This window comes from Bombina bombina, chromosome 10 (genome assembly GCF_027579735.1).
Source record: "Bombina bombina isolate aBomBom1 chromosome 10, aBomBom1.pri, whole genome shotgun sequence".
In the NCBI taxonomy this organism is placed as follows: Eukaryota; Metazoa; Chordata; class Amphibia; order Anura; family Bombinatoridae; genus Bombina; species Bombina bombina.
In genome coordinates, this window is record NC_069508.1 from 185,723,607 (window position 1) to 185,738,973 (window position 15,367).

At 37.2% G+C, this 15,367-nt stretch overlaps 1 protein-coding gene across 1 annotated transcript in view; it reads right to left on the minus strand.

The window, feature by feature from the left end:
- Positions 1–1,331: 1,331 nt before the first annotated feature.
- Positions 1,332–15,367, minus strand: part of ARTN (artemin) — a 78,513-nt gene continuing 64,477 nt past the window's right edge. The window contains exons 4-5 of the mRNA XM_053693587.1: positions 12,710–12,902; positions 1,332–9,257 (exon numbers count right to left, since the gene is read on the minus strand). Coding sequence (XP_053549562.1) covers positions 8,824–9,257; positions 12,710–12,902 — 627 coding nt within the window. The 3' untranslated portion in view covers positions 1,332–8,823. The remainder of the gene's footprint in view (positions 9,258–12,709; positions 12,903–15,367) is intronic.

A 15,367-nucleotide genomic window follows, 5' to 3' on the forward strand; every position in this document is an offset into this window, starting at 1 on the left:
CCTCTATTCTGCAAGAATTTAACGCTTACAAGATAGCTGCAGCATCCTTGATTGGAATGGAGCTGAACTTGCAACTTTCGGATGTGACAAGGAGCAGGTGCAAATCTTTGTAAATTCCACAATTTACAAGTTGCGATGTTGCTGCGTGTTTGTTCTACAAGGTATTAATTTCAGGAACAAGTTTTATTGAATCTAGGACATAGTGTTGATACTTTGTTTGTGTTAGTCTTACAAGGCACAAGAAAATAACCAACTACTTCCAAAACTGAAAGTGGTATTGATTATGAGCTATATTGCCATTCTATACTGTTTGCAATTTTACACTACAGTTGTAATCCAACTCACACTAATTTAGGTTCAGTAATGCACAAATTACATATTCTAATGAATTATAGCACATTTTCCCCATCAGAATATCTGTTTATGAAATGTTAAGAGTCTTTGACATGTTTAACATTTTATCAGTGATTGTTTTTATGGGAGTACACAAAAATTTTACCAGGAAGCAGGCAAAAAATAAATAAATATGTACATAAGCCTTATGTTAAAAGGATTGTGATGGACAACTTCGGACCCACTCCACTGTAGAATAGACACAGTCAGCAGACACTCTGATAAGCATGCCAACCCTGTCCTCTGATCCTTGTTTAATCACTTGTCCAACTGACAAGTAACTTTTAGAGTATCCAAATGCTGTCTCTGAGTCAAGACAGAAGTCACTAGCGGTGACTGAGGGGTCCAGTAAAGCAGCCTGTGAGAGTACAACCAGCTCAGTCTTTACAGAAACTTTACTCACTGGAGACTCAAGCAATATAGCTGAAAGGGAAAGGTATCTTAAGAAATATTGCCCAAGATTTTACAAACTCAACCTAAGTCTAAGCTGTGAAATCAGTTTATTTCCTTTATTGAACACAAACCCATGTCATTATTCCAGTTCCTAATTTCACATGTGGCTACCCATGATGACAATTTAGTAAGGTGACCACAGTAACAGCAGTGGTCACCGGGCCATTTCCAATATTATTTACTAAAATCTACATCAAAATGATACCTTTTTTTATAGTTTTTTTACAGTTTTTTTCACATGACATGAATTATAAATATAATAATGGTATATTGTGTATCTGCTGGGGAAAAAAAAACAATATATCATTTGTGTGGGTCACGCACTAAAATATGACTTGCAAATTCAATAGGGTTTTAATGTAGGTAGCACAAAAAGTTTAAAATTGGCTCAACACTGGGGTGAAAGAATGCTCAGCAGTGAAAGGGTTAAAGGTAAAACACAAATAATATATTAGTTTTATACATACAGAAAGAACAAGCGCCTGTACAAAAATAGAGTTTTATTGCTTTAAAAACAGTAAATAAGGTTAATATACATATAATAACAGTACAAAACAATCTTTACATTTTTTCCCTTACATTTTATTCACTGAAACATAAGATTGGATTAAACAGCCCAGTGCTCGATTGGCCCTAAATCTGTTTAACCCCTGTTTATGCCACAGTGCACTGTAATGTATTACTGGCCACTCTATGATAGAAGGCAGACTGACTTTTTGCCATGAGAGACATATAACATTATTATTATTAATATCACAATGCATAAAAGTGGTTAGGAGATATATTCACTGAGTAATAAATAGTTTTCTTTAAAAGGAAAACAAAATCCATATAAAACAAAAACATAAATAAATAAATAAGTTAAATGTAATAAATATGTAGGTATGAAGGTCGCACAGAGTGATGCATAGTGGGTAACAGTATTTAAGCAGCAGCGATGGGAAGGTGTCTGTATTGTGATCAGGAATACACATGACTCTGGGTTTGAATTCAGCCTCAGCCACACAATAATCTGGTGCCTCAGCTGACAGTTCCAGCAGAGCAGGAATGTGCACAGGGGCTCAGTTTGAGAGTCCTATCTTCTGGTTGCTTCATCATAAAGAGTCCCTAAAGCTTCTGATAAACCAAGTGCAGATCACCAAGTGTTCCTATAATACACAACATTTCCCTGTTCAGAAGCACCTAAGAACTTGTTCAGTCATATGAGTGGTGTCACTTGCAGTATGTCCAGTAGTCAACAGAAAAATGAATTACTATTAAAGGAATCTGGGATCTTCTTAAAGGGATAGGTCAGTAGAGGTAACACAATAAGGGAGGAGGCTGTTGTCTTTGTTACATAGCTCACGTAACTTTTGCATTACTGACCCTAGATGTGTTAAATAACCAAGAAGCTGAAAACATAAGTAAATTCTGCACAGAAATACAAGATCTGCGTATTATGTAACTGCCGCATCTGATTGGCTCACAGGCTGCATTCTGCTCAGGAACTACAATGGTTATAGCTCCCAAGCAGGATTTATCCCTTAGCAAAGGTTAAACACATAGCTCTCAAGGGTCTGTAGTACTGTAATGTAAAATTTACATTTCTTAGACAAGAGGGAGCAGAATTCCTCTTGAAGTTTTGCTAGTCCCCCCCCCTTATATAAGTACCCACTTAATTCCCTTTTTTGATACCAATGATGTGCAACTTGTGTACAATAAACAACTCTGTCCTGCGCACATTATATTTTCTACATAGACTTTAATCCCCCACCCCCTGTGAATACCTGTGACTAGGATTTCTATGATAAAGCCTAGACTAGTTACAGTTATAGGGGCCAATTTAACAATCTCTGTATGCTGTCGGCATTTATCGATGTGTGGCAGATAGCGCATCATGTCTGCTTACACTTTAATAAATCGGCCCCATAGTGTGGAGAGGAAATTATGCTTTCTTTGAATAAATTATTGCTGATTTGTTGTGTTTTGGTCCATGACTGCACTGATATAATTTCCAGAAATTACTATTTGATACTCTTTGCTCTATATAAATGTGAAAACTATTTTTTACAATATAAAAACTGAACTCCAGTATCCACTGTGTCCAGATTTGGAAATGTAACATCTCATTAAATCTTTTTACAATATACTGTCTTACACAGCAAATGTAGTGTGCCCATCAACAATATCCCAGTTGCTCATCATTTACTGAATTGCATAGAAACTTGATACAGATCATCAGATGCTAAAAACTGCACAGCTAAGTTACACTAGCGCTCTAGAGAAAAAAACATGCGCTTTATACAAAAGGTTTGTCATTAACAATATAATATTAAGGGGATGCTGAACCCAAATTGTTTCTTTCATGATTCAGATAGAGTATACACTTTTAAGCAACTTTCTAATTTACTTAGTTCTCTTGCTATCTTAATTTGAAAAGCAGGAATGTAAGAATAGGAATGGCCTGTTTTTGGTTCAGCACCCTGGATAGTGCTTGCCAATAAGCAAGCACAGCGCAGGTGCTGAACCAAAGATGGGCCGGTTTGTAAGCTTACATTCCTGCTTTTTCAAATTAAGATGCCAAGAGAACGAAGAAAAATTGATAATAGGAGTAAATTAGAAAGTTGCTTAAAATTGCTGCTCTATTTGAATCATGAAAGAAAACATTTGGGTTCGTGTCCCTTTAAGTATAGCTAAATGTCTATTTCCACATACCAGAGATAAAAGGGCTACATAAAATAAATATCCCAGTGGTGTAACTTTAAGCCACCTTTGGCTTCAGGAAAAAAACTTTTGTTCTCAATCTGCCTAATTTAGGGCCAGATTATAAGTGGAGCGCAAAATATCGCTTTCACTAAAGTAATATTTACACTCCACTTTGTAATACCAAAGCATGCAAATGTGCCCTGGTATCACGAGCTAGGTGCAATGTGAACATTTAGCCACCAAACAGCAAGCACTACCCAGGTGCTGAAACAAAAATGGGCTGGCTCCTAAGCGTACTTTCCTTCTTTTCAAATAAAGATACCAAGAGAAAGAAGATCAATTGATAATAGGAGTAAATTAGAAAGTTGCTTAAAATCTGAATCATGAAAGAAAAAAATTGGGTTTCATATCCCTTTAAAACAAGTTGCTTGGCTATGTTTGAAAGTTCCAAATTTCTCACTGCATTTGGCAGTTTCTACTTCCCCAAAAATACCGCTCCTGTACTGGCTCAGGATTAACTGTATGGGTAGCAGAGCCAAGCACAAGTTATGATACAAGTAAATATTGAAGCTATAAAACAATGGGCATTTAAACAAACAAACAAAAAAGCCCCATTGAATTACATGTTTTCTTGTAGAAAAATAGGGGCAATTTATGAAACATCTGATTCTACTAACAAGAGCTGATTTACAATTAGATGATTCACTGCCTATCTTGTTTATTAACTATAATAAACATATCTCCACTGAATATAATTAAAGGGACGGTAAAGTCAAAATTAAACTTTCAGGATTCTCACAGAGCATGCCATTTTAAACAACCTTTCAGTTTACTTATACAATCAAATTTGCATTTTTCTCTTTGTATCCTTGTTGAAAAGCATACTTAGGTAGGTTCAAGAGCAGCAATGCAGTGCTGGAATCTAGCTGGTGATTGGTTAGCCTCTTGTCATTGGCTCACCAGATGAGTTCTAATTCCCGGTATTGGAATGCTGCCCCTAAACCTATCCAGGTTTACCCTTCCACAAAGGATACTAAGAGAACTAAGCACATTTGTTAATAGAAGTAAACAGGCACATTGTTTAAAATATTGACTTTACTGTATCTTTAAATCAGGCATAAGTTAAAATATAAGGTATTAAGTGACATTGATGAATAAAAATGATTTGGGAACAGTACACAAACACTATGATATTTGTAACCATATACTGCACATGATTCATCTCTAAATAAAATAAAGTTATAACCAATTCCTTAGCACTACATGAAATAATGTTAGTTTTATATTAGGGACCCAAGGAAACTACTAAGGAAATGTGTTCTTAAAGGGACATGAAACCCAAACAATTTTGGGTTTCATGTCCCTTTAAAGTGACATTGAACTAAATAAACAATCTACTGTGACGCACATGAAAGAACATTAATTAAACATGTAAACTAGACATGGACATTCAGCATTCGCTTATACAAACGAATGCCAAAGGCTAAACATTTTATAGTATGGAAAAAAAATAAAAAATTAAAGGAACAGTCTAGTCCAAAACAAACTTTCATTAGGCAGAAAGAGAATGTAATTTTAAACAATTTTCCAATTAACTTCTATCACCAATTTTGCTTTGTTCTCTTGGTATTCTTAGTTAAAAGCTAAATCTAGGAGATTCATATGCTAATTTATAAGCCCTTGAAAGCCGCCTCTTAGCTCAGGGCATTTTTACAGTTTTTCACCACTAGAGGGTGTTAGTTCATGTGTTTCATATAGGCATGTATTGCTTTGGAATAGATGCTAAGATTGTTAAGTGGGTAGAATGCTGGCTTAAAGATAGAGAGTTTCAATTAATGGAGTACATTCAAATGAGGCGTCAGTTACTAGTGGTGTTCCTCAAGGGTCAGTTCTTGGGCCTGTTTTGTTTAACATGTTCTTAAGTGATATTGGAAGTGGGCTTAAGAGGAAAATTTGCTTGTTTGCTGATGATACAAAAATTTGTAACAGGGTAGATGTTCCAGGAGGGGTTGATCAAATGAACTGTGATATTAAAAAACTAGAGGACTGGTCAGATAAATGGGATCTGAAATTTAATATTAACTAGAGCAGTATGCATATAGGATCCAAAAGCCCAAAGACCAATTATAGTCTCAATGGTACATTACCGACTGTAATTAAAGAAGAAAGGGATTTGGGAATTATTATTTCAGATTACAGGTGGCCCTCGTTTTACAACGGTTCAATTTACACCGTTTCAGAATAACAACCTTTTTTTCCAGTCATGTGACTGCTATTGAAAAGCATTGAGAAGCAGTGCATTTATTAAAATAGCCAGTAGGTGGAGCTGTCCGCTTGTGTTGCAGCAAAGCCAAGCAAGCTGAAATTAATCAGTTTAACCAGACCTGAGCTATTGAGCAGATTTCAAAGGAACAAGATCTTCCTGTCTATAACTCAGTTATAGATTGGAATGCATAGAAAGAACTGTTTGCAGAAAAATGCAAGTGAAGACTGTGTTGTGTGATTATTTTATTAGGTTTATAATGCTGTTTAGCAAATGTTTTTGTTCATTTAACTTAGTTTAATTATATATTCTGTGTTGTGTGATTATTTTATTAGGTTTATAATGCTGTCTAGCATTTAAAGTCTGCATTTCAAAGCTTTTAAAATAATATATTAGGTGTAACTTATGACAATTTTGAGAGGGGCCTGGAACCTATCACCATCACTTCCCATTGACTTACATTATAAACTGGGTTTCAATTTACAACGGTTTCGATTTACAACCATTCCTTCTGGAACCTAACCCCGGCGTAAACTGAGGGCTACCTGTATTTAAAATTTGGTAAACAATGCAGCAGTGCAGCCAGTAAGGCCAGTCGAATACTTGGTTGCATTGGAAGAGGTTTTAGTAGCAGAAATAGCAAGGTTCTTATGCCACTTTACAGATCATTAGTTAGACCAAATCTGGAATACTGTGTACAGTTCTGGAGACCATATCTTCAGAAAGTTATAAATAAATAGAAGCTGTCCAAAGGAGGGCTACTAAAATGGTACATGGTCTAAAATATAAAACATACAAAGAAAGACTCTATGACCTAAATATGTATAGTTTAGAGGATAGAAGGGAACGAGGTGACATGATAGAAACCTTCAAATATATGAAGGGACTTAATAAAATAGAAGCTGAAAGCATTTTTCACAAAAATATAAATGCCAAAACAAGAGGTCACAATCTAAAGTTAGAGGGTAGCAGATTCAGGAGAAATTTGAGGAAGCATTTTTTTACAGAAAGGGGTGGTGGATTCATGGAATAAACTTCCATTTGAGGTGGTAAACACAAAGACTGTAAAGGAATTCAAAATCGCCTGGGACATGCATAAGGCTAAAAAGAAAAGTAACGTGATATGGGTAGACTTGATGGGCCTTTTTGGTTCTTATTTACTGTCAAATTCTATGTTTCTATGTTAACACTGTGGAGTTCCTAGGAGCCAGCACTGATTGGCTAAAATGCAAGTCTGTCAAAAGAGGCAGTCTGCAGAGGCTTAGATACAAGATAATCACAGAGGTAAAAAGTATATTAGTATAACAGTGTTGGTTACGCAAAGCTAGGGAATGGGTAATAAAGGGATTATCTATCTTTTAAAACAATAAATATTCTGGTGTAGACTGTCCCTTTAAGTTAGAAAACATACTTAGGTAACAATGCACACTGGCTTGTAGGTCAGATAGAAGAATGTTAATATAGTTTGCCAGAAAAAAAGTCACTGGTCCACTCAATGATAAATAAAGCTGTTTACTTGTCCACTCATATTCTTACTAGGCTGAGAATAGTGGAAATGTTCTGTCCTTCTTTTAGGGGAAACAGCTATAGATCTACTGATGCGCAAGGTAAAATTCCTGAAGCCTAACAGTTTAATATACAGCTCATTCACTTTTGTAAAAGAAAAATATATCTTATTTTTGATGTCTAAAGAAAAATGAGTTGTGTTTAGTTACTGCTAAACTGTAATCAATATGTATCTGTGAAACTAAATGATGTTATTAATAGCATATGCAGCTGACTAAGATAACGTAAGGTGATAATCACTTAGCATGTAACATATAATAATCCTGGGTGAATCATCACTAATTTGCTTTGTTGCATCATTAAAGGGACAGTAAACGCCTTGAGATATTTATAGAAAATGTTTAGTTATGCATATTGAAACAACTTTGCAATTTACTTTAATTTCTCAATTTGCTCCATTTTTGTGTAATTTAGCTATAAAATTGTAAATGTTCTAATTCTCAGAACTTGAAATACACCCTACAGACTCCTTAAGGCTAACCATGCTACATATCTTTTCCTAACTGATAACAACTGAACAATAATGCATTTTATACAAATATTATGACAGTGACTAGTCTTGTTGCCTCAGATTAAAGCCCAGATTGGTTCCTTCAAACAAGGCAAACAGTGGGTGGAGTATGTCTATTGGAGAAAAAAGGATTTTAATTTGTTCTAAAAACGTTAAGATTAGCTGAAATGTTATTCTGTATCATCAGCATATGTCTTGTAATTACATGGTGGTTACTGTCCCTTTAAGAACTAAATAGATTGGCCTTTAACGTTGAGTACGCTGATTAATGAATGCAACATCTGTGTAATTTGCTCTGATTCTATCTTTCCATCTGTCAAGTGTAAACCATCCGATTGTGAACTTTAAAAAAAAAATAATGAGTGTCTATAGTTACTACGCACACCTGCTGTGCAATAAAAGCAGTGCACAAATGTCATTATTTTGGTAAAAAATTGCTCGTCTCTCTTCTTCAGGAAATGTTCTCTGTATAACACATCAACACATACATAGTCACAGTATAAAGCAGGCATACGTTCAGTATGAAGTCAAGATCATTTCCCTTTATCTAGAGCTGCTTTTCTGTTTTATAAAAAAAAATACAAAATCTACAGCATGAAATAGCAGCGTTATATTTCCATCAGAAACTGTGTTGCAGAGACCTGTCCACCTCTTGCACAAATAACTTTCTGTAACTCATCGTCTTCAGCTTTATCTGGAATGGAACCAGTCTGTACATTTCAGCTTAGCAAGGTGAGATACTCGAGGACTGCTGTAGATCATCAATTACTTTATTAACCTAAGTCCTCCAGTATCTTGTATGAACTAATTCCACTTTGATCAATGCCATGCACCACAAGGAATTTCCTGTGGCCACCAGACCGCGGTACTGCCGCCATGTCTTGCCTCTTGGTCTGTGCCAGCAGTCATAAGCTAGCCTCACTGGATTGCTTCTCTTGGCTAGAAAAGATATTCACCCCACACAGCCGCACTCTGTGGCACGAAACTTGTTCACTACTTTCCACTCATTCTGGATGTCCATAAATGATATATTCTCATATTTTGTTGGGCGGCAACAGGGGTGACTGGTGACACGCTCCTGAGAGCCAGAACTGATAGCTTTCTTTTTGAGTAGAGCAGAGAGGGTTATATCGTAATTACTCTCTGATTGTTTGCAAACACCACTGCAGTACTTAAATAGTATCATCTCATCTGAGTTATGTCCCAAACCCAAGTCTCGAGCCTTAACCATCAGAGTACGTAAGCGACAGTCTTTGTTACTTCCACGGTTAGAAGATTTCTTCTTGTTTTTCTTGGACTTAATAGCAGTTTCAGGAGAACGTTCTGCCCGGAACAAGAGGTCGCTTGGAAGTTCATCTTCAATTTGTGCATCAGAAGTTATATTTCCTGTCATGCAAGATAAGCATAGTTTTAATTTAGCATAGAAAAAGTTTAAGCTTACTCTTACATATTAACCACGCATCTCTCTTCTACAATTTGCTTTCTGTGTCTTATCTCTATTATTTGATTTATAACTGTATTGTCCTATTGTTTGTGTCACCTTGCAACTTGCCCCCCTTTCTTTACACAGTTGTACTATCTAGGCCAGGGTTTTTCAAACCACGGGTCAGGACCCATTACTTGGTTGCAACACAATGTTTACTGGGTGGCAACTTTCTTTGTGTGTTGTAGTAGTGTGTGTCTGTTGTGTTATATGAGAGTGTGTGTGTTGCATGGGAGTATGAGTGTGTAGAAAAACAATATACAATATAGATGTTTACTCCCCTTTAGTTTCTTGAACTGCTGCCATCCCACAGTGTCTCCCAAAGGCTATTGAATCGATATATGTGTGTAGAGGGAGGCGCTCATTCACCAAAAGTTCCCAACGATTCACTGGGGTATGCTCCACAACTTCCTCAAAGTAGAAAGGATATGGCACTGAAATATTGTATCCATGCACCGTAATAAAAAGTGTAGATACTCACAGTATACATTGAAATAAATGGCTCCTTGGGTGTTTCAAAGAAAAGAAAAACAATTTCACCAGCGTTAGATAAAAAGCAGCTTTTATTTCCCAACGCGTTTCAATGGTCAGTGCCGTCTTTTTCAAGAGCATTCACAAATAATTGCTTTATATGATGCTATGGTTTGTAAAGCAATTATTTGTGAATGCTCTTGAAAAAGACGGCGCTGACCGTTGAAACGCGTTGGAAAATAAAAACTGCTTTTTATCTAAAGCTGGTGAAAATGTTTTCCTTTCTTTGAAACAGCAGAGGAGTCATTTATTTCAAATTATACTGTGAGTAGCTACACTTTGTTTTACGGTGCATGGATACAATATTTCAGTGCCATATCCTTTCTACTTTGAAGAAGTTGTGGAACATTCCCCAGTGAATTGTTGGGAACCTTTGGTGAACGACCGCCTCCCTCTACACACATATATTTAGTATGTGTGCGTGTGTGCTATATGAGAGTGTGTGTGAGTTGTATGTGTTGCATGAGAGTGTATGGTGTGTGTGTTGTATGAGAGTGTGTGTGGTGAGTGTTGCATGAGAGTGTGTGTGGTGAGTGTTGCATGAGAGTGTGTGTGGTGTGTGTGTTGCATGAGAGTGTGTGTGGTGAGTGTTGCATGAGAGTGTGTGGGTGTTGCATGAGAGTGTGTGGGTGTTGCATGAGAGTGTGCGTGGTGTGTTTTGCATGAGAGTGTGTGTGCTGTGTGTGTGTTGTATAAGAGTGTATGGTGTGTGTGTTGTATGAGAGTGTGTGTGGTGAGTGTTGCATGATAGTGTATGGTGTGTGTGTGGTGTGTGTTGCACTTAAGTGTGTGTGTTGTATAAGAATGTTTATGGTGTGTTTTGTATGAGAGTGTATGGTGTGTGTGTGGTGTGTGTGTTTGTCGATGAGAGTGTGTGTGGTGTGTGTTACATGAGAGTGTGTGTGGTGTGTGTGTGTGTGTGTGTTGTATGGGAGTGTATGGTGTGTGTGTTGCATGAGAGTGTGTGGTGTGTGTTGCATGAGAGTGTGTGTGTGTGTTGTATGAGAGTGTATGGTGTGTGTGCTGTATGAGAGTGTATGGTGTGTGTGTTGCATGAGAGCGTGTGTGGTGTGTGTTGCATGAGGGTGTGTGTGGTGTGTGTGTGTTGCATGAGAGTGTATGGTGTGTGTGTTGCATGAGAGTGTATGGTGTGTGTGTTGCATGAGAGTGTGTGTGTGTGTTGTATGAGAGTGTATGGTGTGTGTGTGTTGCATGAGAGTGTATGGTGTGTGTGTGTTGCATGAGAGTGTGTGTGGTGTGTGTGTGTTGTATGAGAGTGTATGGTGTGTGTGTTGCATGAGAGTGTGTGTGGTGTGTGTGTGTGTTGTATGAGAGTGTATGGTGTGTGTGTTGTATGAGAGTGTGTGTGGTGTGTGTTGCATGAGATTGTATGGTGTGTGTGTTGCATTAGAGTGTGTGTGGTGTGTGTGTGTTGTATGAGAGTGTATGGTGTGTGTGTTGCATTAGAGTGTGTGTGGTGTGTGTGTGTTGTATGAGAGTGTATGGTGTGTGTGTTGCATTAGAGTGTGTGTGGTGTGTGTGTGTTGTATGAGAGTGTATGGTGTGTGTGTTGCATTAGAGTGTGTGTGGTGTGTGTGTGTTGTATGAGAGTGTATGGTGTGTGTGTTGCATGAGAATGTGTGGTGTGTTGCATGAGAGTGTGTGTGGTGCGTGTGTGTTGAATGAGAGTGCGTGTGTGTGTGTGTGCGTGTTGTATGAGAGTGTGTGTGTGTGTTGTATGTTGTATGAGAGTGTGTGTGTGTGTTGTATGAGAGTGTGTGTGGTGCGTGTGTGTTGAATAAGAGTGTGTGTGTGTGTTGTATGTTGTATGAGAGTGTGTGTGTGTGTGTTTTTACCTTTTACAAAACCTTCAAGTTTGACTGCAATCACGAATAAAGTACTCACACATTATAATTTATTTGCCAAAAATTGCAGCTATCTTGTTCTATACTACTTAAAAAAAAATTCAGAGCAAGAATAAGAATAGGGTCATGAAGGTATCATGGCACTGGGTCTTGGGGAAAAAAAGTTTGAAGAACCCTGTTCTAGTCTACGTTATCTATATTTTGCATATCAAATTATTTTGTTAAACACTTCTGACCTAAATCTATCACAGTATATATACTGAATTAGGGCATTTTTTTATAGCATTATTGCTTGGTGATAGCTATGTGATTTGGATGAGCAATACATTACTGGTCCAGAGCTAAACACAGCCAATTATGAGAAGCATATGTCTGTAGCAGCCAATCACCAGCCATTTTTAGCTCAGGTTCAGCAGTGTATTGTCACTTTGGAGCTGACTAGGGCCCCAATTTATCAAAGTCTGGCGGACCTGATCCGACAGTGTGGATCAGGTCCGCCAGACCTCGCTGAATATGACGAGCAAAACACTCGCCGTATTCAGCATTGCACGAGCAGCTCACAAGAGCTGCTGGTGCAACGCCGCCCCCTGCAGACTCGCGACCAATGGGCCGCCAGCAGGGGGGTGTCAATCAACCCGATCGTACTCAATCTGGTTGATTTCCGGCGATGTCTGTCCGCCTGATCAGAGAAGGCGGACAGGTTATGGAGCAGTGGTCTTTGTGACCGCTGCTTCATAACTGCTGTTTCTGGCGAGCCTGCAGGCTCGCCAAAAACACGGGGTATCAAGCTCCGTTCGGAGCTTGATAGATAGGCCCCTATAACTTTATAAGGGTTTAACATATACTGTAGGTACCAACAATAGCATCCAATAGTGCAATAACACATATTTAATAGCTTATAGCATTTTCTTATTGTGGATTTATGTCCTTTTAATTGATCTTCTGAAATCTAGACTCACCATATTGGGGGCTCCATGTGGGTCTAACAGGCAAATCAGTATTATCTTCCGTTGAAAGCTCTAGGCTTTCTGGAACAATATTCCCAAAGCTGTCGGACTCTCGCTCTGAATTTTGGTGTCCATCCATAGTGGGAGATCCAGTGACCATTGCTGACAACAGCAGCAGTGACACTAGAAGAGTCCAGAGCGTTACCTTAAGGATAAAAATAGCAAAGAATGTCAGATGAAGAATTAAACTGTCACTTATAATAATAATAATATATACAGTTTACAGTTAGCAAAAAAGCAAGTCACATGCCCAGGGTTTCTGACTTGAAAGCAGTGAGCTTTATACAAACAGCAAATTTAACATGTTTAACAATATGCTTGGGATAAAAAAGTTGGCTCAATAACTGGAGAATGTGGGACCACATAACCGTAGTAGCAGTTGACACTTTGGGAGAAGATATTAAGGCTAGTAGTGTTTCTAGAGAGAAATTACAATCATGTGGAGTTTATTACCTAGGTATCAGTTGTATCAGTTCTTGTTTGAAATTATAATTTGATGAACTTTAACCTATGGAACTGCTGATTATGGTTGAGTTTAGACTGTAGAGGACAGAGAGTTGGGGTGGGGGCCAACTCATTCTTGGACATAGGTCTCCATGTCTCTTTTCCATAAATATATACAATAATGGGGTGGCTTGATTGAGATACAAACACCAATATGATGTTGCTATTAAAAATCTGTTGATGCTAGATGATATTAAAAATGTTTATGCTTGCATCAGACCTAACTAATAAATAAAATTATGTGTAGTACATTTCTGTAGGCTGCATATTTGGTCAAGTGTTGGATAAAGCACTTTAGTAGCACGTCCATGTTATAGACTTTCCACCAACTCTGCCAACTGCCCATTGTTACATTAGGCACATTTAATAAGCACAAAATAGATCAACTATCAAATGGAAAATGTAATTCCTTTACAGCAGACACCTTCCCCTGATATCATTCTGATGCTTAAAATGCATTTGGTCCATGGCCATATTTTGTTATTAGTAAATGATGGTAAAGTGAGCACAAGATAGTGATGTACAGAGGCACAGGAATACATTAAATCTAATTAAAAAGCTACTAAAGTGAGAAATGATCATCTGAAAATTGAATAGGAACACAATTGTGATTAATATGCTGATGATTTGCATAAGGAAATAATACTTTTTAATAGCCATATGTTAAAAAATTCAGAATATGTTGCAGCAGGAAATTGGCAGCTCTAAATGTTTCAGTCTCGGAAAATGTGTTTACTGGTTCAGAAAAATCTCATGCTGTAAAAGGTAGACTTAAAGTGATGGTAAATCCAAGTGTATAACAAATGCTCTGATTTACCATCACTAAAAATAAAGTGGTGTTTAAGTGATCAAATATGTAAAAATGGGTGCTAAACTCCGCCGCCCAACCACCCACAGTACATCAGTCTCCTTCAATGAGGTGACGTTTGCACCTCTAAACCAATAGCCGTGCATGTCAACTGACAGGTTTCTGTATGTACACATGGCTATTGGTTTAGGGGTCCAAGCTATTGGTTTAGAGGTCCAAGTGTCACCTCTTTGGTAGAAGACTGATGTGCTGGGGGCGGCCAGAGCCGCTGAATTTAGAGATGTGAGGTGGCATATTCAGGGTGAGTTTAGCGCCTTTTTTTACATTTTTGATCACTTAATCTCCACTTTATTTTTAGTGATGGTAAATCTGAGCATTTGTTAAACGCTCGGATTTCCATCACTTTAATGTTTGTTGTGTGGATTGAATAATTAATTGTAAGTATATTTACGTATAAGTTTAGGTATAAAGAGTATACCCCAGTACAAGTCTCTTGAATATGTTTACCATATCTTATGACTGATTTTGCTGTAAAATGTCTCTGAATATTGTATTATTTCTACTCCCTCCAGAAAGGCTGAATTGTCTCCATCATACTTAAGTATGGTGACATTTACCTGAGCCTGAAACATTCTATACGGTGACTTAGCTCAAAGCACACTCTCATTTATATCTGTTCCTGACTGGTTACAGTTAAGGAGACCAGGAACATTGATTCCACCAGACTTTTCAAGCGAAGTATCACTGACTGCTCATGATTTGCAAAACCTTATGGATTGTGCTAAGAATATGACAATGTCAAAGGATTTTAAAACAGGCAAAATAAATAATAATTGTATGCTGCATATTTATGTTTACTATACTTTTTTACATATTCAATTTTCTGTTTCTTTAATTTTAATATAATTTCAACATAAATTCAAGAGAATTCCTTCAATTTTTACATTTTGTGACAAATAATCTTATTTGTCATAAACATATTTTTAAATCAGGGTCAATTTATGTGAACAAACATTAAAAAAAACTAAATGATAGAAATGTTGATTCATTTAGAAATATTTAAATTTAGCACTTAATTCAAGAGAATTTTAAGGACAAAGTATCTCTGCCTAAACACATGCAAGGCTAATGGTTTCAGTCATTCTTAGTCATCTTAAAATGACATGAAACACGATTCTAATATAAAATGTGTAATTATAAGTAGTGTATAAACCTTTGCAATAAAATGTTATTTATTTTGTACCATTTTCTGTAAGTTAAGGCTGAAAATGCTGGGTTTTCCAATACTGAGCACTGGA